Source organism: Dendropsophus ebraccatus, chromosome 9 (genome assembly GCF_027789765.1).
Source record: "Dendropsophus ebraccatus isolate aDenEbr1 chromosome 9, aDenEbr1.pat, whole genome shotgun sequence".
NCBI classification, from domain to species: Eukaryota; Metazoa; Chordata; class Amphibia; order Anura; family Hylidae; genus Dendropsophus; species Dendropsophus ebraccatus.
Window position 1 is genome coordinate 5,485,738 of NC_091462.1, and position 23,257 is coordinate 5,508,994.

Below are 23,257 nucleotides of genomic sequence, written 5' to 3' on the forward strand. Positions count from 1 at the left end.
AATACAGGATGTAACTCAGGATCAGTAATGTATGTACACAGTGATCCCACCAGCAGAATAGTGAGTGCAGCTCTGGAGTACAGTATAATGCCAGGTTAGGTGCAGTCATCTTGCCAGCAGGGGATGACAGATGGAGATATATAGACCGCTTCTATCGATCACAATAAGAAAAGACTGCGCACTCTGATGTTCTTACACACGGAATCATACAAAAAAGATTTCTTTATTAAATATACATTATTTACAGCTCCTTATGTCTGTACAACAGTAAGAATAGAAAATAAAGAGAAATTGTTCTGTGCCAAGACTTTTTATATCATCTATAAATCTCTTTTTGCACTGAGTGTTATATTAACAAGGAAAACCCTTCAGTAGAAGATAGCGAGGAAGAAGGGGGGGGGGGCTGGTGATGATAAGAGCGCCCCCCATCTATAGGAGCCTGGTGATGATGAGAGCGCCCCCCATCTACGGGAGCCTGGTGAGGATGAGAGCGCCCCCCATCTATAGGAGCCTCGTGAGGATGAGAGCGCCCCCATCTACAGGAGCCTGGTGATGATGAGAGCGCCCCCCATCTACGGGAGCCTGGTGATGATGAGAGCGCCCCCCATCTACGGGAGCCTGGTGATGATGAGAGCGCCCCCCATCTACAGGAGCCTGGTGATGATGAGAGCGCCCCCATCTACAGGAGCCTGGTGATGATGAGAGCGCCCCCATCTACAGGAGCCTGGTGATGATGAGAGCGCCCCCCCATCTACGGGAGCCTGGTGATGATGAGAGCGCCCCCCATCTACAGGAACCTGGTGATGATGAGAGCGCCCCCCATCTATAGGAGCCTGGTGATGATGAGAGCGCCCCCCATCTACAGGAACCTGGTGATGATGAGAGCGCCCCCCATCTATAGGAGCCTGGTGAGGATGAGAGCGCCCCCCCATCTATAGGAGCCTGGTGATGATGAGAGCGCCCCCCCCCCCATCTACAGGAGCCTGGTGATGATGAGAGCGCCCCCCATCTACAGGAGCCTGGTGAGGATGAGAGCGCCCCCCCATCTATAGGAGCCTGGTGATGATGAGAGCGCCCCCCCCATCTATAGGAGCCTGGTGAGGATGAGAGCGCCCCCCCATCTATAGGAGCCTGGTGATGATGAGAGCGCCCCCCATCTACAGGAGCCTGGTGATGATGAGAGCGCCCCCCATCTATAGGAGCCTGGTGATGATGAGAGCGCCCCCCATCTACGGGAGCCTGGTGATGATGAGAGCGCCCCCCATCTACAGGAACCTGGTGATGATGAGAGCGCCCCCCATCTATAGGAGCCTGGTGATGATGAGAGCGCCCCCCATCTATAGGAGCCTGGTGATGATGAGAGCGCCCCCCATCTACGGAAGCCTGGTGATGATGAGAGTGCCCCCCCATCTATAGGAGCCTGGTGATGATGAGAGCGCCCCCCATCTACGGAAGCCTGGTGATGATGAGAGTGCCCCCCCATCTACGGGAGCCTGGTGATGATGAGAGCGCCCCCCATCTACAGGAACCTGGTGATGATGAGAGCGCCCCCCATCTATAGGAGCCTGGTGATGATGAGAGCGCCCCCCCATCTACGGGAGCCTGGTGATGATGAGAGCGCCCCCCATCTATAGGAGCCTGGTGATGATGAGAGCGCCCCCCCATCTACGGGAGCCTGGTGAGGATGAGAGCGCCCCCCATCTATAGGAGCCTGGTGATGATGAGAGCGCCCCCCCATCTACGGGAGCCTGGTGAGGATGAGAGTGCCCCTCATCTTCGGTCACCGGAGAGACGCACCTGCAGGGGGCACACACTCACCCCCATATTACACATTATTCATCACTTTTACATCTTTTTTATAGTAATGTATTTTGGGAACGTTTTCTACATTATGATTGGCCGAGGTGGGGGGGAACTCACCATCTACCGACCACCGGGGGCGACACTTATTGCCCCTAAACCGCACCCCTAACTTGGAATGGACAATATAGCAAGGCTCCAGGCAGCTGCTTTAATAACGCTCTGCACCAAATGACGGTGTCCCTCCAGCATGTGCAGCGCTGAGCATGATGGGAGTTGTAGTTGTGTAAAAGGTTAAGGACCACAGGGTAAAAAGAACTGGTTTATACCAAGTAGAAGCTGCACAACCATCCAAACTGCCGTCCCGTATCGGATCCCCAAAACCAATGGCGTGATGTCAGTTTAGTATTAGATTAAAGGGGCACTCCGGCGAAAATCTTTTTCTTTTAAATCAAATGGTTTTAGAAAGTTTTATAGATGTGTAATTTACTTCTATTTTAAAAAATCTCCAGTCCTCGAGTACTTATCAGCTGCTGTATGTCCTGCAGGAAGTGGTGTATTCTCTCCAGTCTGACACACTGCTCTCTGCTGCCACCTCTGTCCATGTCAGGAACTGTCCAGAGCAGGAGAGGTTTTCTATGGGGATTTGCTGCTGCTCTGGACAGTTCCTGACATGGACAGAGGTGGCAGCAGAGAGCACTGTGTCAGACTGGAGAGAATACACCACTTCCTGCAGGGCATACAGCAGCTGATTGAAGTAAACTACAAACTCTTTATAACTTTCTGACACCAGTTGAATTGGAAGAAAAAGATTTTTGCCGTAGTGCCCCTTTAACCAGGACCCCCAGAACCATCTCAGCGAATTCCCATAGACTGTAACAATAGATGCGACGCTGTAATACTGGGCGCCCAACGATATCATGCGGAATAACTACAAATACTGAGCTTCCTGGTTCATGGGCAGAACTGCAAACATAGGGGGTGTGCTGCACAGAGGGGGAGGGGGGCATGTAGCACAGGGGGGGGAGGGGGGCGTGCTGCACAGAGGGGGAGGGGGCATGTAGCACAGGGGGAGGGGTGCATGTAGCACAGAGTGGGAGGGGGGGGTGCTGCACAGGGGGGGGCGTGCTGCACAGAGGGGCGTGCTGCACAGAGGGGGAGGGGGGCATGCTGCACAGAGGGAGGGGGGCGTGCTGCACAGGGGGGGAGGGGGCGTGCTGCACAGAGGGGGAGGGGGGCATGCTGCACAGGGGGGGAGGGACGCTGCAACCCACCAGGACTACTGGGATAACGGATGGAGCTACTACTGTGAACTGTGAACATTTTTATGATCCAATATGTGTCTTTATACAGGGGACTAATATATATATATATATATATATATATATATATATATGTTTGTGTGTTCTGATCTTGGTAGAGGCTGGTTGTGATGCAGAGCTCCAAATGTCGCTGAACACCTGAAGCCACCACTAGGGGCAGCATAGATACTCAGTAATAACCCTGTCTTCAGTAAGCTCCTCAGCTCCCCCCAGAGGTGGCAGCAGGAAGACAGGATTATACCAGATAGCCTTATATCCATGCAGGGGATGTGGAGCTGTGTACACAAAACCAATGAGGCGTCGTTCATACTTGTGATCTAAGGATATCTGTGCTTATTATATGTGATTTCTGCGGGAACTGACACCGTCCATCACTGGTTACCAGAAGGTCTGAAGATGAGTAAAGATGGTGACGGAGAGGAAAGCGATGAGTCAGGAGATGAGATTTAGCTGCTGTTTGCTGCTCGGAGTTTGTAATTAAAAAGTCAATGACTCCTGATTGATTCCCTTTCATGTGTGATCTACCATTCCTGTCAGGTTGGGGTTTACGTCGATAACGCCGATGGCGGATCCGGGAGCCTGATTAAAGCGTGCGCACTGACCGGGCCTCCTCCTATTAGCTGCGCCTCGCTGAGAGGATTATTACACATAGGAGTCACTGGTCGGGGTCATTATTATAAACTTGTGGAAACTTCAGTGACAGAAGAGAAGTCAGGGAGGAAAGTGAACTAATATAACCAGAGGATTATAGCAAGGGGGGGGGGGGACTCACAGGTACTCATACACTCGCACATATACACTCATACATACACATATATATATATATATATATATATATATATATATATAAAAACTCATACACATATATACACAATATATACACTTATACATATATATATATATATACACACACTCATACACTCGCACATTTACACTCATACATACACACACACACACACACACATATATATATATATATATATATATATATATATATATACAAACACAAAAGACTTTGCGGCACCTCCGTAGAGTGAAAAAACTGTGATTTATTGTTTCAAAAAAACATTAGCCAGTGCTGCAACGTTTCTGTCTCATCACGAGACCTTTCTCAAGCAAAGGTCTCGTGATGAGACAGAAACGTTGCAGCACTGGCTAATGTTTTTTTGAAACAATAAATCACAGTTTTTTCACTCTACGGAGGTGCCGCTAAGTCTTTTGTGTATGAAGAAGGGGACGTGGTTCCAGTCTCCATTGCTGGCACTCCAACACCAAGTTTCTGCGAGTGCACTCCATTCTGTTGTTTATATATATAAACTCATACACACATATATACACTCATAGATACGCCCATACATACATAAACATATACATATATATACTCATACATACACATATACACTCACTCTTGGAGGTGGGGGGGGGGGGCAGCACTTGGAGGTGTATGTGGAGGTGGGGTAAAAATTCTCCCCTCGCTCTGTTGCTGACTAACCTTATTATATAATGGTACATACAGTCCGTGCTGCTACAGACTGAGCAGAGCTGAAATTGGTGCCACCACCACAGCAATCTGCATGGAGGCCGCATGTAAAGGAGATGTTCCCTTTGCTTATCAATAGGTCAAAGCTTTAACCCCATCGGCAGCAGGAGAGCTCAGCTATACGTCACCCCGGCATTGGTCGCCTAGCAACCGTCAGTCTTCTCACCTGGTGACCACTAATTCTCTACATGTGCAGAAATGGATACAAGAAGTTCTGTCATCTCCTCCAGACCTCAGACCATGGCCTCATCCCCAACCGGCCGCAAAACTACAACTCCCATCATTCTCTGACAAACTGCAATGCTGCAAAACTACAACTCCCATCATTCTCTGACAAACTGCAATGCTGCAAAACTACAACTCCCATCATTCTCTGACAAACTGCAATGCTGCAAAACTACAACTCCCATCATTCTCTGACCAACTGCAATGCTGCAAAACTGAACAGATTAGATTAACAAGAAATCTGAAACTTCTCTCTGATAGAAATGAATAAAATGCAGGGAGATATCAGCCAGAGGGCGCCCCTGCCCCCCAATACCTCCATACACTAGAAATAGATCAGGTGACATTACTAGGAACCCCAATACTTCTATATCAAGCAGGTGCCCTCCCCCCAATAAACTCATATCCATGTTACAATGTGTAACTAGCCCTACAAGGATTCCACTAGCCAGGAGTGATCTAGCTAGCAGCTGAGAATAATGAACCCCAGGGTCAGGGATAGTGAACTCCAGGGTCAAGCATAGTAAACCCCAGGGTCGGGTATAGTGAACCCCAGGGTCGGGGATAGTGAACCCCAGGGTTGGGGATAGTGAACCCCAGGGTCAGGGATAGAAAACCCCAGGGTCGGGGATAGAAAACCCCAGGGTCGGGGATAGTGAACCCCAGAGTCGGGTATAGTGAACCCCAGGGTCAAGGATAGCGAACTCCAGGGTCGGGGATAGTGAACTCCAGGGTCAAGCATAGTAAACACCAGGGTTGGGGATAGTGAACCCCAGGGTCACGGATAGTGAACCCCAGGGTCGGGGATAGTGAACTCCAGGGTCACGGATAGTGAACCCCAGGGTCGGGGATAGTGAACTCCAGGGTCACGGATAGTGAACCCCAGGGTCAAGCATAGTAAACACCAGGGTTGGGGATAGTGAACCCCAGGGTCAAGGATAGTGAACCCCAGGGTCGAGGATAGTGAACCCCAGGGTCGGGGATAGTGAACCCCAGGGTCGGGGATAGTGAACCCCAGGGTCGGGGATAAGAAAACCCAGGGTTGGTGAGAGTAAACCCCAGGGTCGGGGATAGTGAACTCCAGGGTTGGGCATAGTAAGCCGTAGGGTCGGGATGGTGAACCCCAGGGTCAGGGATAGTGAACCCCAGCGTCAGGGATAGTGAACCCCAGGGTCAGGGATAGTGAACCCCAGGGTCAGGAATAGTGAACCCCAGGGTCAAGGATAATAATACCCCGGGTTAGGAATGAGGAACCTCAGGGTCGGACCCTGATTAATATACATTAATATAAAAGAATATTTTGTGTCAATTTCTCTTCTCATCTGTGTAAAAATAAGCGGCGCCCCCTGCTGTCCATGATCTATAACCTCATCTACTGAATATAGGATTCTGTGACATCTTCCATCAAAAATAAGATATTTCCAGCTATAACTTCTATGGGAGGACTACAAGCACCAGCAATGTCTACTGATCCAATAACTCTCCCCTCCCCCTACAAAAATACATTCCCAATGTGACGGAGTCTCCCGGTCCGGGCAGCTGGGGACATTTCCATCAGAGTTAGAGCCCAGTATGGAGGTGGTCAGTGCTCATACAGGGGGTCCCTCTGCTTCCCGGTCTCTATGGTGTCTAGACAGATCTGCCAATCAGGGGTCTAGGCGCCCAATCTAATTGCCACCCAGCTTTCCTAGGCTCCTGAATGGTGGATCTGCCTCTATAATGAAGTTTCAGCCACCCAACTTTCCTAGGCTCCTGAATGACAGATCTGCCTCTATAATGAAGTTTCAGCCACCCAGCTTTCCTAGGCTTCTGAATGGCGAATCTGCCTCTATAATGAGGTTTCAGCCACTCAGCTTTCCCTCCCACAGACCAGGAGACTCCAAGCCGTGTTCACACTGTGCAGTAACTTACGCTGCAGTTTCCAGAAAAGATTTTTACTCTGCAATAAATAAACTAACAATACTGCAACATGTGACCACGGCCGCAGGAGGCAGCGCTCAGACCCTCCGACCCTCCACTGCTGCTTCCTCTATGGGATGGGATAGTCCAACATCTTCTGAAAGTAATGCCCCCCCCCTCCCCAATAACATACTGCATTGTGGGAAAGTCTCTAACACTGGAGCCATTGGGACCATGAACAGAGAAGCAGGAGGGGGCAATTACCCTTGGAGCCCCAACAGGCCGCGCCCTCTCCGCTCCCTCCACCCCCCCCCCCCCCCCCGTCCTGCTCACTATCATATATCCCATATACAGCTGTATCCCATATACAGCTGTATCCCATATATCCCATATACAGCTGTATCCCATATATCTCCATACACAGCTGTATCCCATATATCACCATATACAGCTGTATACCATATATCTCCATATACAGCTGTATCCCATATATCACATATACAGCTGTATCCCATATATCTCATATACAGCTGTATCCCATATATCACATATGCAGCTGTATCCCATATATCACACATACAGCTGTATCCCATATATCCCATATACAGCTGTATCCCATATATCTCATATACAGCTGTATCCCATATATCACATATACAGCTGTATCCCATATATCTCATATACAGCTGTATCCCATATATCCCATATACAGCTGTATCCCATATATCTCATATACAGCTGTATCCCATATATCACACATACAGCTGTATCCCATATATCCCATATACAGCTGTATCCCATATACAGCTGTATCCCATATATCTCCATACACAGTTGCATAATACAATTTCCTAAATCTGAAGCCCGCATCCCCCTGAAGACAATATAAATGCTGCAGTCCCTGCTTGTTCAGTGTCTGTACAGAGCAGCTTCCGGGTGCTGTATTATAGACATCTGTATCCTCTGTATGTTGGCGGGTGCTACAAAAATGGAGGGTGACAGTACAGGAAGATTTCGTTCCCCATCATCTGTGATCCGCTGCTCTGTCCCGTATGTCGCACACAAGGTCCATCCTCCCCTATACAAGCTGATTCTTAATATAAGAATATTTACCTTAAATTCTAATTTTGGCCTAAGAAGCAGAAATGTCCTATATATATATATATGAGTATCCTTCATGTACTAGTGAGGAGTGATGGGTCCGGCAATGCTCTGTGTGAGCGGCAATGCTCTGTGAGCGGCAATGCTCTGTGTGACCAGGGAGGGCGCTGTGAGCGGCAATGCTCTGTGTGACCAGCGAGGGCGCTGTGGGTCAGGATGTAGCACATTGTATCCTCCTCCATCATTGCCTCCCAGTCGCTCTCTCAGGAAGGTGCGGTGTGTGTCCTGGTGGGCAGGAGGCCGGATCTGTACAGCTGGAGCCTTAGAAGACGGAGACATCAGACATTGTCACGCTCCTCTCGCTCCTCTCGCTCCTTCTCGGGATCCGAGGTTCAGAAATCGCTAAAAAAAACTGCAAAAAGGGCAAAGAACGGGAGGAGGGGTGATGTAGAAAGCTGGGTGTCAGATGAAGTACTCCTTCTTGCACTCGCTGACTGTGTTCTGTAAGTCCATCTCGTTCCTGAAGGAGTAGTCCAGGCTGCCCGGGTAGTCCTTCTCCTTGGGGGGGCTTTTTCCATGAGTTTTTTTGTGTTGATAAAGAATTTTCGTCATTATGGCCACAATGCAAAAAATGATGAATATTGTTACGGCTATGACACCTGGGGAGAGAGAAGAGGAGAACAGGATGAGCAGAGGAGAACAGGAGAACAGGGTGAGCAGAGGAGAACCAGAGAACAGGGTGAGCAGAGGAGAACCAGAGAACAGGGTGAGCAGAGGAGAACCAGAGAACAGGGTGAGCAGAGGAGAACAGGAGAACAGGGTAAGCAGAGGAGAACCAGAGAACAGGGTGAGCAGAGGAGAACAGGGTGAGCAGAGGAGAACCAGAGAACAGGGTGAGCAGAGGAGAACAGGAGAACAGGGTGAGCAGAGGAGAACCAGAGAACAGGGTGAGCAGAGGAGAACAGGAGAACAGGGTAAGCAGAGGAGAACCAGAGAACAGGGTGAGCAGAGGAGAACAGGAGAACAGGATGAGCAGAGGAGAACAGGAGAACAGGGTGAGCAGAGGAGAACCAGAGAACAGGGTGAGCAGAGGAGAACCAGAGAACAGGGTGAGCAGAGGAGAACCGGAGAACAGGGTAAGCAGAGGAGAACCAGAGAACAGGGTGAGCAGAGGAGAACCAGAGAACAGGGTGAGCAGAGGAGAACCAGAGAACAGGGTGAGCAGAGGAGAACAGGGTGAGCAGAGGAGAACCAGAGAACAGGGTGAGCAGAGGAGAACAGGAGAACAGGGTGAGCAGAGGAGAACCGGAGAACAGGGTGAGCAGAGGAGAACAGGGTGAGCAGAGGAGAACCAGAGAACAGGGTGAGCAGAGGAGAACAGGAGAACAGGGTGAGCAGAGGAGAACAGGAGAACAGGGTGAGCAGAGGAGAACAGGAGAACAGGGTGAGCAGAGGAGAACCAGAGAACAGGGTGAGCAGAGGAGAACCAGAGAACAGGGTGAGCAGAGGAGAACAGGAGAACAGGGTGAGCAGAGGAGAACAGGAGAACAGGGTGAGCAGAGGAGAACCAGAGAACAGGGTGAGCAGAGGAGAACAGGAGAACAGGGTGAGCAGAGGAGAACCGGAGAACAGGGTGAGCAGAGGAGAACCAGAGAACAGGGTGAGCAGAGGAGAACAGGAGAACAGGGTGAGCAGAGGAGAACAGGGTGAGCAGAGGAGAACAGAACAGGGTGAGCAGAGGAGAACAGGGTGAGCAGAGGAGAACAGAACAGGGTGAGCAGAGGAGAACCAGAGAACAGGGTGAGCAGAGGAGAACCAGAGAACAGGGTGAGCAGAGGAGAACAGGAGAACAGGGTGAGCAGAGGAGAACCAGAGAACAGGGTGAGCAGAGGAGAACCAGAGAACAGGGTGAGCAGAGGAGAACCAGAGAACAGGGTGAGCAGAGGAGAACCAGAGAACAGGGTGAGCAGAGGAGAACCAGAGAACAGGGTGAGCAGAGGAGAACAGGGTGAGCAGAGGAGAACCAGAGAACAGGGTGAGCAGAGGAGAACCAGAGAACAGGGTGAGCAGAGGAGAACAGGAGAACAGGGTGAGCAGAGGAGAACAGGGTGAGCAGAGGAGAACAGGAGAACAGGGTGAGCAGAGGAGAACCAGAGAACAGGGTGAGCAGAGGAGAACCAGAGAACAGGGTGAGCAGAGGAGAACCAGAGAACAGGGTGAGCAGAGGAGAACAGGAGAACAGGGTGAGCAGAGGGGAACAGGGTGAGCAGAGGAGAACCAGAGAACAGGGTGAGCAGAGGAGAACCAGAGAACAGGGTGAGCAGAGGAGAACAGGAGAACAGGGTGAGCAGAGGAGAACAGGAGAACAGGGTGAGCAGAGGAGAACAGGAGAACAGGGTGAGCAGAGGAGAACAGGAGAACAGGGTGAGCAGAGGAGAACAGGAGAACAGGGTGAGCAGAGGAGAACAGGGTGAGCAGAGGAGAACAGGGTGAGCAGAGGAGAACCAGAAAACAGGGTGAGCAGAGGAGAACCAGAGAACAGGGTGAGCAGAGGAGAACCAGAGAACAGGGTGTGCAGAGGAGAACCAGAGAACAGGGTGAGCAGAGGAGAACAGGAGAACAGGGTGAGCAGAGGAGAACAGGGTGAGCAGAGGAGAACAGGAGAACAGGGTGAGCAGAGGAGAACCAGAGAACAGGGTGAGCAGAGGAGAACCAGAGAACAGGGTGAGCAGAGGAGAACCAGAGAACAGGGTGAGCAGAGGAGAACAGGAGAACAGGGTGAGCAGAGGGGAACAGGGTGAGCAGAGGAGAACAGGAGAACAGGGTGAGCAGAGGAGAACAGGAGAACAGGGTGAGCAGAGGAGAACAGGAGAACAGGGTGAGCAGAGGAGAACAGGAGAACAGGGTGAGCAGAGGAGAACAGGAGAACAGGGTGAGCAGAGGAGAACAGGGTGAGCAGAGGAGAACAGGGTGAGCAGAGGAGAACCAGAAAACAGGGTGAGCAGAGGAGAACCAGAGAACAGGGTGAGCAGAGGAGAACCAGAGAACAGGGTGAGCAGAGGAGAACCAGAGAACAGGGTGAGCAGAGGAGAACAGGAGAACAGGGTGAGCAGAGGAGAACCAGAGAACAGGGTGAGCAGAGGAGAACAGGAGAACAGGGTGAGCAGAGGAGAACAGGAGAACAGGGTGAGCAGAGGAGAACAGGGTGAGCAGAGGAGAACAGGAGAACAGGGTGAGCAGAGGAGAACCAGAGAACAGGGTGAGCAGAGGAGAACAGGGTGAGCAGAGGAGAACCAGAGAACAGGGTGAGCAGAGGAGAACCAGAGAACAGGGTGAGCAGAGGAGAACAGGGTGAGCAGAGGAGAACCAGAGAACAGGGTGAGCAGAGGAGAACAGGAGAACAGGGTGAGCAGAGGAGAACAGGAGAACAGGGTGAGGAGAGGAGAACAGGAGAACAGGGTGAGCAGAGGAGAACAGGAGAACAGGGTGAGCAGAGGAGAACAGGAGAACAGGGTGAGCAGAGGAGAACCAGAGAACAGGGTGAGCAGAGGAGAGGATGAGCATCGACCCCTCAAACACCAGAGAAATTTACTCTCTGTTACACACTACGTATACTGTATTTTATGAAATATTTTTGATATTTTTTGTTACAATACAGGTGTTATTGGCACATTATGTCAGATAGAAGATTGTAATACAAATATAAGACACCAATAAATACCCAAATATGTTACTTACACACTGAGGGCACAAGTATAAAGGGGGGGGGGGGGCTCTGAGATCTATATACTTTATGTTGCTATTGATTAATGATAGGAAATCCAAGGAGTCCATAGATTTATTATTTATGTCTGGTATTAGATTCCCAGTGGGAAAATTCCTCAGACCTAAATATCTGGTCTATATGTAAGAGAAGGGACGGCCACAGAAAGAGTTATCGGTCGCTGACAAATAAGATCAGTTACATGTATTACAAATCCTGTTCCACCAGGTCTGTATAACCGGGCGAGTCCACCAGATGTGCTCACATCTATGTATGCTGATATACAGCGCACACAGGTCGCTGCAGGAGAGGTTTTCTATGGGGATTTGCTGCTGCTCTGGACAGTTCCTGACATGGACAGAGGTGGCAGCAGAGAGCACTGTGTCAGACTGGAGAGAATACAACACTTCCTGCAGGACATACAGCAGCTGATAAGTTCTGGAAGACTGGAGAGAAAGTAAATTACACATCTGTATAACTTTCTCACACCAGTTAATTCTAAAACATTTCTTAGTGCAGGAATTTATTGTCTGGATGTTTCCCTTCACTGACAGGAAGCAGCTTTATAATGGTTAGAAGTGACCCCATAGATCTTATATAGCAGGTCAGTATGATTGTGGATCAGTGGCCGATACTGGCCGAGGCGTCACTGTCAGGTCACCTGTATATAGATGACACGGTGGCCTCACTACCTCCACTAGACTGAAAGGTTACGAGACCACGGCGGCCGGTGATAGATGACGTGTCAGGCCGGGCTACAGGATACACAAGCCCATCCCAACATGTCGCAGCAAGAACCAAGCCAATTATAGAGAAATATAACAGCGCTGACCGTATATAGCAGATCCAACACAAAGACACAATCCCGTCAGACAGCAACCGAGCAGACACTGCTTAACCCTTCACTGGTGTCCTAGGGGGGGGGGGGGATTAGCAGGCCTATCCAAGGGGTCACCTGCAATCCTATGTAACACCACAAATAACACAGCCATAATTCTCTGCAGTCCCATGTAACACCACAGATAACACAGCCATAATTCCCTGCAGTCCTATGTAACACCACAGATAACACAGCCATAATTCCCTGCAGTCCTATGTAACACCACAGATAACACAGCCATAATTCCCTGCAGTCCTATGTAACACCACAGGTAACACAGCGATCATTCCCTGCAGTCCCATGTAAAACCACAGATTACACAGTGATATGTCTGAGTACAGATAATGTAGTAGTCACCTGCAGTCCTATGTAGATGCAGATATTACATATATACTATATACTCCCCATGTATCAGTATATGGGGGGAGGGGTTATTACCTCCGATGACCGCCGGGCCGCTCCGGATCTCATTAGTCAGGGGTTCCCGGTCATCCGTCTTCCCAAAGGGATCTGGAGAAAAAGAGAGATAATAATTACAGACATAGGGGAGACCCCGCTACAGCGTTACTGATCACCTCCCACAATGCCCTACAGCATTACTGATCACCTCCCACAATGCCCTACAGCATTACTGATCACCTCCCACAATGCCCTACAGCATTACTGATCACCTCCCACAATGCCCTACAGCATTACTGATCACCTCCCACAATGCCCTGCAGCAGTACTGATCACCTCCCACAATGCCCTGCAGCAGCGTTACTGATCACCTCCCACAATGCCCTGCAGCAGCGTTACTGATCACCTCCCACAATGCCCTGCAGCAGCGTTACTGATCACCTCCCACAATGCCCTGCAGCATTTCTGATCACCTCCCACAATGCCCTGCAGCGTTACTGATCACCTCCCACAATGCCCGGCAGCAGCGTTACTGATCACCTCCCACAATGCCCTGCAGCAGTACTGATCACCTCCCACAATGCCCTGCAGCAGCGTTACTGATCACCTCCCACAATGCCCTGCAGCAGCGTTACTGATCACCTCCCACAATGCCCTGCAGCATTTCTGATCACCTCCCACAATGCCCTGCAGCGTTACTGATCACCTCCCACAATGCCCGGCAGCAGCGTTACTGATCACCTCCCACAATGCCCTGCAGCAGTACTGATCACCTCCCACAATGCCGTGCAGCAGTACTGACCACCTCCCACAATGCCCTGCAGCGTTACTGATCACCTCCCACAATGCCCTGCAGCGTTACTGATCACCTCCCACAATGCCCTGCAGCGTTACTGATCACCTCCCACAATGCCCTGCAGCAGTACTGATCACCTCCCACAATGCCCTGCAGCAGTACTGATCCCCTCCCACAATGCCCTGCAGCAGTACTGATCACCTCCCACAATGCCCTGCAGCAGAACTGATCACCTCCCACAATGCCCTGCAGTATTACTGATCACCTCCCACAATGCCCTGCAGCAGCGTTACTGATCACCTCCCACAATGCCCTGCAGCGTTACTGATCACCTCCCACAATGCCCTGCAGCGTTACTGATCACCTCCCACAATGCCCTGCAGCAGCGTTACTGATCACCTCCCACAATGCCCTGCAGCAGTACTGATCACCTCCCACAATGCCCTGCAGCGTTACTGATCACCTCCCACAATGCCCTGCAGCAGTACTGATGACCTCCCACAATGCCCTGCAGCGTTACTGATCACCTCCCACAATGCCCTGCAGCAGTACTGATCACCTCCCACAATGCCCTGCAGCAGTACTGATGACCTCCCACAATGCCCTGCAGCAGTACTGATCACCTCCCACAATGCCCTGCAGCAGTACTGATCACCTCCCACAATGCCCTGCAGCAGTACTGATGACCTCCCACAATGCCCTGCAGCAGTACTGATCACCTCCCACAATGCCCTGCAGCAGTACTGATCACCTCCCACAATGCCCTGCAGCGTTACTGATCACCTCCCACAATGCCCTGCAGCGTTACTGATCACCTCCCACAATGCCCTGCAGCAGTACTGATCACCTCCCACAATGCCCTGCAGCAGTACTGATCACCTCCCACAATGCCCTGCAGCGTTACTGATCACCTCCCACAATGCCCTGCAGCAGTACTGATCACCTCCCACAATGCCCTGCAGCAGTACTGATCACCTCCCACAATGCCCTGCAGCGTTACTGATCACCTCCCACAATGCCCTGCAGCAGTACTGATCACCTCCCACAATGCCCTGCAGCAGTACTGATCACCTCCCACAATGCCCTGCAGCGTTACTGATCACCTCCCACAATGCCCAGCAGCAGCGGCAGCCGCGTTCTCCCCTCCCCCAGGATCCTATAGATGTGATTATTGGGATATAAAAATAGAAGATCAGTACAGTCCGACACCAATGTTTCCTCACCACAGCGCCACTCGTAGCAATGGCCGGTGTCAGGTACTACAGCCCATCACCATTCACAGAGCGCAGACTAGGGGGGTTACATCACCGCAATAAGACCCTGTGACATCCTCCCCCCGTGTGAAACAGAACACATAGGGGGCGCACAGTACCTGCGGAGGAGTAGGGGGATACAGAACACACAGGGGCGCACAGTACCTGCGGAGGAGTAGGGGGATACAGAACACACAGGGGGCGCACAGTACCTGCGGAGGAGTAGGGGGATACAGAACACACAGGGGGCGCACAGTACCTACGGAGGAGTAGGGGGATACAGAACACACAGGGGCGCACAGTACCTACGGAGGAGTAGGGGGGATACAGAACACACAGGGGGCGCACAGTACCTGCGGAGGAGTAGGGGGATACAGAACACACAGGGGGCGCACAGTACCTGCAGAGGAGTAGGGGGATACAGAACACACAGGGGGCGCACAGTACCTGCGGAGGAGTAGGGGGATACAGAACACACAGGGGGCGCACAGTACCTACGGAGGAGTAGGGGGGATACAGAACACACAGGGGGCGCACAGTACCTGCGGAGGAGTAGGGGGATACAGAACACACAGGGGGCGCACAGTACCTACGGAGGAGTAGGGGGGATACAGAACACACAGGGGGCGCACAGTACCTGCGGAGGAGTAGGGGGATACAGAACACACAGGGGGCGCACAGTACCTGCAGAGGAGTAGGGGGATACAGAACACACAGGGGGCGCACAGTACCTACGGAGGAGTAGGGGGGATACAGAACACACAGGGGCGCACAGTACCTGCGGAGGAGTAGGGGGGATACAGAACACACAGGGGGCGCACAGTACCTGCGGAGGAGTAGGGGGATACAGAACACACAGGGGCGCACAGTACCTGCGGAGGAGTAGGGGGATACAGAGCACACAGGGAGCGCACAGTACCTACGGAGGAGTAGGGGGGATACAGAACACACAGGGGGCGCACAGTACCTGCGGAGGAGTAGGGGGATACAGAACACACAGGGGGCGCACAGTACCTGCGGAGGAGTAGGGGGATACAGAACACACAGGGGGCGCACAGTACCTGCAGAGGAGTAGGGGGATACAGAACACACAGGGGCGCACAGTACCTGCGGAGGAGTAGGGGGATACAGAACACACAGGGGGCGCACAGTACCTGCGGAGGAGTAGGGGGATACAGAACACACAGGGGGCGCACAGTACCTACGGAGGAGTAGGGGGATACAGAACACACAGGGGCGCACAGTACCTGCGGAGGAGTAGGTGGTGGTGATTGTACTCAGGTCGCTCTCAGTGATGGATCCGCAGTTACATTCGGTCAGAGAACCAGTGACTGTGACCGGGGCCAGGCTGGGGTGTCGGAGCGCCGCTTTAAGGGGAGCCACTTGGTTGTACTGGACAGATGACAGACAGCCGACAAAGCCGATGGAGTTCATGGTGGAGACTTCGGGATCCAGCTCCAGGTTATCTGTAGATATAAGAAGATGGAAGAGACGGTTATTGTAACAATGGCGCCTTCTGCATCTGCTATATCACAGAATCCCTCCCGTAATACTGACTCCACTCACAGAATATTAGCTGCACTGACACACATCAGATCATAAGAAACAGCAAGAAATTACAGAGGAAGGGGAAGAAGAGAAAGAAGAGGAAGAAGAGAAAGCAGAGGTAAAGGAAGAGGAGAAAGTAAAAAGAGGAAAGGGAAGATGAAGAAGAGGAAAAGGAAGAACAAGAATAGGAATGAGAAGAGGAAGAGGAGAAATAAGAGGAAGAAGAAAAAGAAGAGGAAGAGGAAGAAGAGAAAAAAAAAGGAAAATGAAGAAGAGAAAAAGAGGAAAAAGGATAGAGTAAAGGGAGGAGGAAGAAGAGAAAAAGAGGAAAAGGAAGAAGAGGAAGATATCCCCAGGGGCCCAAAGAACAACAGAGATGTCACCAGAATTACTACTGCTAATTACTCTTTTCTATAATCTAACCCTAGCCTTACACTATAAACCACAGTATCTAACCCTAACCTAACCTTACAAACTTATCTAACCCGAGCCTAACCCTACAACCACATCTAGCCCCTGCCTAACCCTAGAAACAAATCTAACCCGAGCCTAACCCTAGAAAAAAATTTAACCCTAGCCTAACCCTAGAAACAAATCTAACCCTAACCTAACCCTACAAACTAATCTAACCCGAGCCTAACCTTAGAAACAAATCTAACCCTAACCTAACCCTACAAACTAATCTAACCCGAGCCTAACCCTAGAAACAAATCTAACCCTAGCCTAACCCTACAAACTAATCTGACCCTACTCTAACCCTACAATGTAATATAAACCTAGCCTAACCCTACAAAGTCATCTAAAGTTAGCCTAACCCTACTAATTCATAAGAAAGTTTCCAGTACTTATCAGCTGCTGTATGTCCTACAGGAAGTGGTGTATTCTTTCCAGTCTGACACAGTGCTCTCTGCTGCCACCTCTGTCCATGTCAGGAACTGTCCAGAGCAGGAGAGGTTTTCTATGGGGATTTGCTGCTGCTCTGAACAGTTCCTGACATGGACAGAGGTGGCAGCAGAGAGCACTGTGTCAGACTGGAGAGATAACACCACTCCCCGCAGGACATACAGCAGCTGATAAGTACTGGAGGACTATAAGTAGAAGTACATTACAAATCTATTTAACTCTCTGAGACCAATTTATCTGAAAGAAAAAAACACATTTAGCTGGAGTTCCTCTTTAATGCTAAAAACTGATCTAACCCTAATCTACTACTACGTATCCTATCTGTAATTTACGGTTACACCTACTAACAGTAAGTATGCTTGGATACAGTTGGATACATAAGCTCTCTAGGAGCATCATGCACTGTCAGGGTCTGATGGGAGTTGTAGTTGTGGAGAGCGGTGGCTGGGGAGCCCCTCTCCTGCCGGGGGCTGCTGACAGGTACAATCATTACAGCCTCACCCACTTTCCACCTCATCCTATATTCATCTATAAGCTTAAGGCACAAATCTCACAATTATATCATCTCCTAATTACATTCTATTTATATCATACTTACATCTCATCATACAGATCCCTCTACTAAGTACTTGTTATTGCTTTTCTAGTAACCTCTTCTATCTCGGAAAATCTTAAAGGCTCCATGTATGCTGCTTGTATATAGGGAGCGGTATTATAGTAGTATATTCCTGTATATAGGAGCAGTATTATAGTAGTTATATTCCTGTATATAGGAGCAGTATTATAGTAGTTATATTCCTGTATATAGGGGGCAGTATTATAGTAGTTATATTCCTGTATATAGGAGCAGTATTATAGTAGTTATATTCCTGTATATAGGAGCGGTATTATAGTAGTATATTCCTGTATATAGGAGCAGTATTATAGTAGTTATATTCCTGTATATAGGAGCAGTATTATAGTAGTTATATTCCTGTATATAGGGGGCAGTATTATAGTAGTATATTCCTGTATATAGGAGCAGTATTATAGTAGTATATTCCTGTATATAGGAGCAGTATTATAGTAGTTATATTCCTGTATATAGGGGGCAGTATTATAGTAGTTATATTCCTGTATATAGGAGCAGTATTATAGTAGTTATATTCCTGTATATAGGGAGCGGTATTATAGTAGTTATATTCCTGTATATAGTAGCAGTATTATAGTAGTTATATCCCTGTATATAGGAGCAGTATTATAGTAGTATATTCCTGTATATAGGAGCAGTATTATAGTAGTTATATTCCTGTATATAGGAGCAGTATTATAGTGGTTATATTCTTGTATATAGGGGGCAGTATTATAGTAGTTATATTCCTGTATATAGGAGCAGTATTATAGTAGTTATATTCCTGTATATAGGAGCAGTATTATAGTAGTTATTCCCCTGTATATAGGAGCAGTATTATAGTAGTTATATTCCTGTATATAGGAGCAGTATTATAGTAGTTATATTACTGTATATAGGGGGCAGTATTATAGTAGTTATATTCCTGTATATAGGGGACAGTATTATAGTAGTTATATTCTTGTATATAGGAGCAGTATTATAGTAGTTATATTCCTGTATATAGGGTACAGTATTATAGTAGTTATATTCCTTTATATAGTGGGCAGTATTATATAAAATTATGCAGGAGAATAGATTCAGTTTAATTTACAGAAGTAACAAGCACATTTGGATCAGCTTTTGTCTTTGGAGGAATTAATCAGCTGATACCTCAGTAACACATTAATTCTCTCATCTGATCTCTGTGATTGACAAACGTAACCAATTTATCAATGACTCACCTAAAACCTTCCCCAGCGTCAGAGACTTGATGGCTTTGAAATAGATGTCTGACGAGAAATTCTCCTTCCTCTTAATTGTCTTGTCAATCTAAAATCCCAAAGAGCATCTTAGTATTGAAGAATAACCTCAGGCTTGTGACCACATTAGATATTGCTTATAAATGAGCACTACTGCAGATTGTTCTGCTTCCTGGTGTGTCTCCATGGTTACAGACTACAAACAATCCCTGTGTTGTCTGATTCTGCAGTCATAAGGATTATTATGTATTTTTTTGCTGATACTGCCAGGGCCTTCCTTGTATCCTTTAGCTATGGAGACACATCATTCTGCTTAGGAGCTGTATACACTATATGAGCCAAGCAGCCAAGCTGCAAAGTTGTTTATATTAAGTATTAGGCTGGGTTCACAATGTGTTTTTGCAATCTGTTTTTTTTTTTTTTTTTTTTTTTTGCATGCATGCATGCATGCATGAATGCATTTGTGTACATCTGTTTCCATCAATTTTTCCATTGACTTCCATTATAAAAAAACGGATCAAAAATTTTTAAATTCAAAAACATTTTCAAAGAAAAGAAAAACAGATGCATTTTGATTAATTTTTTTAATCTGTTTTTTCTTTTCTATAAAGGAGATTTATGGAAAATGGGTGGAAACGGATGCACACAAATGTATCCGTCTTTTCATCCGTTTTTTTATCATTTTTGCGTAAATCAGATGAAAAAAAAACCGGATTGCAAAAACGCAGTGTGAACCCAGCCTTATAATATGACAACAGAAAAATTGGTTGTAAATCTCCTAACAGCGGCTGTGTCCCACGTCCATAAATGTCAGTAACGTGCGAGGGGACGGCGATCCGACATCAGACCCATTTTACCCTCTTTGTGTTGTGCGCTTTAATAAATAGGAGGTTACTGGATGTTTTATTTCCTCCTTCCATCATATGGACTGCGCCGTACATTTCCCAGTGCTGTAATTTACGCCTATAACTGTCTATCGGAAATGTCACTTTCGGTGTGCTTGGATTTCATAATTATTGGGTTAGGAGCGGCGATAACATGGCAGGACGGGGAACGCCGTGCAGATTAACAAAGGAAACACGCAAGGTGTCCGAGGAATAGTCGCCGCCTGTTTTATTACCACTCTTTACAGGCTGAGAAGGTCAAATAATTTGCTGTTCTTTCTAAGCGACGACTGGATGGTGCGGCTAATGTTCTGCATACGCGGAGTATAAATCCCTGTAATGTGATACAGACGTGTGCGGAGCGCCCCCATACCTGGATGCTTATCTCCCGTCCGTCTCTGCTGATCTTCACATGGTGGAGTCGCCGATTGTCCAACCTCTCAGAGTCTAATGTGAAGACGTAAGATCTTCCCTTCCCAACCTTGTATCTGACCTGCAGACTGCCTGGAAGACAGAAGAAAAAGAGAAGGATGAGAAAACCTGCAGACATCCCTGTATTCTGCCCCATCAATAACACCTGCCCCATCTATAAACCCTGCCCCATCTATAACCCCTGCCCCATCAATAACACCTGCCCCATCAATAACCCCTGCCCCATCAATAACCCCTGCCCCATCTATAACCCCTACCCCATCAATAACCCCCCCATAACTAACCCCTGCCCCATCTATAACCCCTGCCCCATCTATAACCCCTGCCCCATCAATAACCCCTGCCCCATCTATAACCCCTGCCCCATCAATAACCCCCCCATAACTAACCCCGCCCCATCAATAACCCCTGCCCCATCTATAACCCCTGCCCCATCTATAACCCCTGCCCCATCAATAACCCCTGCCCCATCTATAACCCCTGCCCCATCAATAACCCCCCCATCAATAACCCCGCCCCATCAATAACCCCCCCATCAATAACCCCCCCATCACTAACCCCTGCCCCATCAATAACCCCCCATCACTAACTCCGCCCCATCAATAACCCCCGCCGTATCAATAACCCCTGCCCCATCAATAACCCCCCCATCAATAACCCCTGCCCCATCAATAACCCCCCCATCACTAACCCCGCCCCATCACCAACCCCCCCATCACTAACCCCTGCCCCATCACTAACCCCTGCCCCATCAATTACCCCTGCCCCATCTATAACCCCGCGGTATCAATAACCCCTGCCCCATCACTAACCCCGCCCCATCAATAACCCCTGCCCCATCAATAACCCCTGCCCCATCAATAACCCCTGCCCCATCAATAACCCCCCCATCACTAACCCCTGCCCCATCAATAACCCCTGCCCCATCAATAACCCCTGCCCCATCTATAACCCCTGCCCCATCACTAACCCCTGCCCCATCACTAACCCCTGCCCCATCACTAACCCCTGCCCCATCTATAACCCCTGCCCCATCAATAACCCCCCATCACTAACCCCTGCCCCGTCAATAACCCCCGCGGTATCAATAACCCCTGCCCCATCACTAACCCCTGCCCCATCAATTACCCCTGCCCCATCACTAACCCCTGCCCCATCTATAACCCCTGCCCCATCTATAACCCCTGCCCCATCACTAACCCCTGCCCCATCTATAAACCCGCCCCATCACTAACCCCTGCCCCATCTATAACCGCGCCCCATCACTAACCCCTGCCCCATCTATAACCCCTGCCCCATCACTAACCCCTGCCCCATCTATAACCCCGCCCCATCACTAACCCCTGCCCCATCTATAACCGCGCCCCATCATTAACCCCTGCCCCATCTATAACCCCTGCCCCATCACTAACCCCACCCCATCTATAACCCCTGCCCCATCACTAACCCCTGCCCCATCTATAACCCCGCCCCATCACTAACCCCCCCATCTATAACCCCTGCCCCTTCACTAACCCCCCATCTATAACCCCTGCCCCATCACTAACCCCTGCCCCATCTATAACCCCTGCCCCATCACTAACCCCTGCCCCATCAATAACCCCTGCCCCATCAATAACCCCTGCCCCATCACTAACCCCGCAACATCAATAACCCCTGCCCCATCTATAACCCCTGCCCCATCACTAACCCCTGCCCCATCAATAACCCCTGCCCCATCACTAACCCCTGCCCCATCTATAACCCCTGCCCCATCAATAACCCCCCCATCACTAACCCCTGCCCCATCTATAACCCCTGCCCCATCAATAACCCCCCCATCACTAACCCCTGCCCCATCTATAACCCCCGCCCCAGACGATATACAGAGCCTTGTCCTGGTCACACATCAGAACACTGCTCTCCTTAGCTGCTGCTGGCAGAGACCGCTCCATTCACTATGTAACTCCCACAAAATCTATAAGGGAATAGTGAGTGCAGCTGTGGAGTATAATACAGGATGTAACTCAGGATCAGTAATGTAATGTATGCACACAGTGACCCCACCAGCAGAATAGTGAGTGCAGCTCTGGAGTATAATACAGGATGTAACTCAGGATCAGTAATGTAATGTATGTACACAGTGACCCCACCAGCAGAATAGTGAGTGCAGCTCTGGGGTATAATACAGGATGTAACTCAGGATCAGTAATGTAATGTATGTACACAGTGACCCCACCAGCAGAATAGTGAGTGCAGCTCTGGAGTAGACTGGTGGATTGGAGGGTGTGGTCACCAGGTGTTTCTGTGTATGTGTTTGAGCTCCTGATACCTCCAGACTTCCAGCAAGAGAGAGGCTGAATTTCCATCTGCCTTTCCCAGGAGGGTGGCAGTCTCCTGGGCAGGGCTTTCAGCATGGAGCCCCAGAAGTCCCGGGCTTCCACTTCCCGAACCAGGCCAGCGGGGGGTGGACAGAAAAAGCTACCGGCCAGCGCTCCTCCAAGCGGTGTGAGGAGATCCAGCAGGGTCCACAGTGATGTGTCCCCAGCTCCCCCAGTGATGGCAGAGAGCCGCAAGGCTCAAAGTGGGAAAAAGGCCACAAGCAAGGCAGGAGGCAAGATGGCTCCAGCAGCATCCAGGAGCCAGCCAGCTGAGCTGTGGGGTGAGCGAGGACCCAAGGAG

At 49.6% G+C, this 23,257-nt stretch overlaps 1 protein-coding gene across 1 annotated transcript in view; it reads right to left on the reverse strand.

The window, feature by feature from the left end:
* Window positions 1-7,605: 7,605 nt before the first annotated feature.
* The window catches only part of CNTNAP5 (contactin associated protein family member 5), a 334,380-nt gene continuing 318,728 nt past the window's right edge, over window positions 7,606-23,257 (reverse strand). The window contains exons 20-24 of the mRNA XM_069982421.1: window positions 20,538-20,668; window positions 19,263-19,350; window positions 16,226-16,444; window positions 12,969-13,040; window positions 7,606-8,546 (exon numbers count right to left, since the gene is read on the reverse strand). Coding sequence (XP_069838522.1) covers window positions 8,350-8,546; window positions 12,969-13,040; window positions 16,226-16,444; window positions 19,263-19,350; window positions 20,538-20,668 — 707 coding nt within the window. The 3' untranslated portion in view covers window positions 7,606-8,349. The remainder of the gene's footprint in view (window positions 8,547-12,968; window positions 13,041-16,225; window positions 16,445-19,262; window positions 19,351-20,537; window positions 20,669-23,257) is intronic.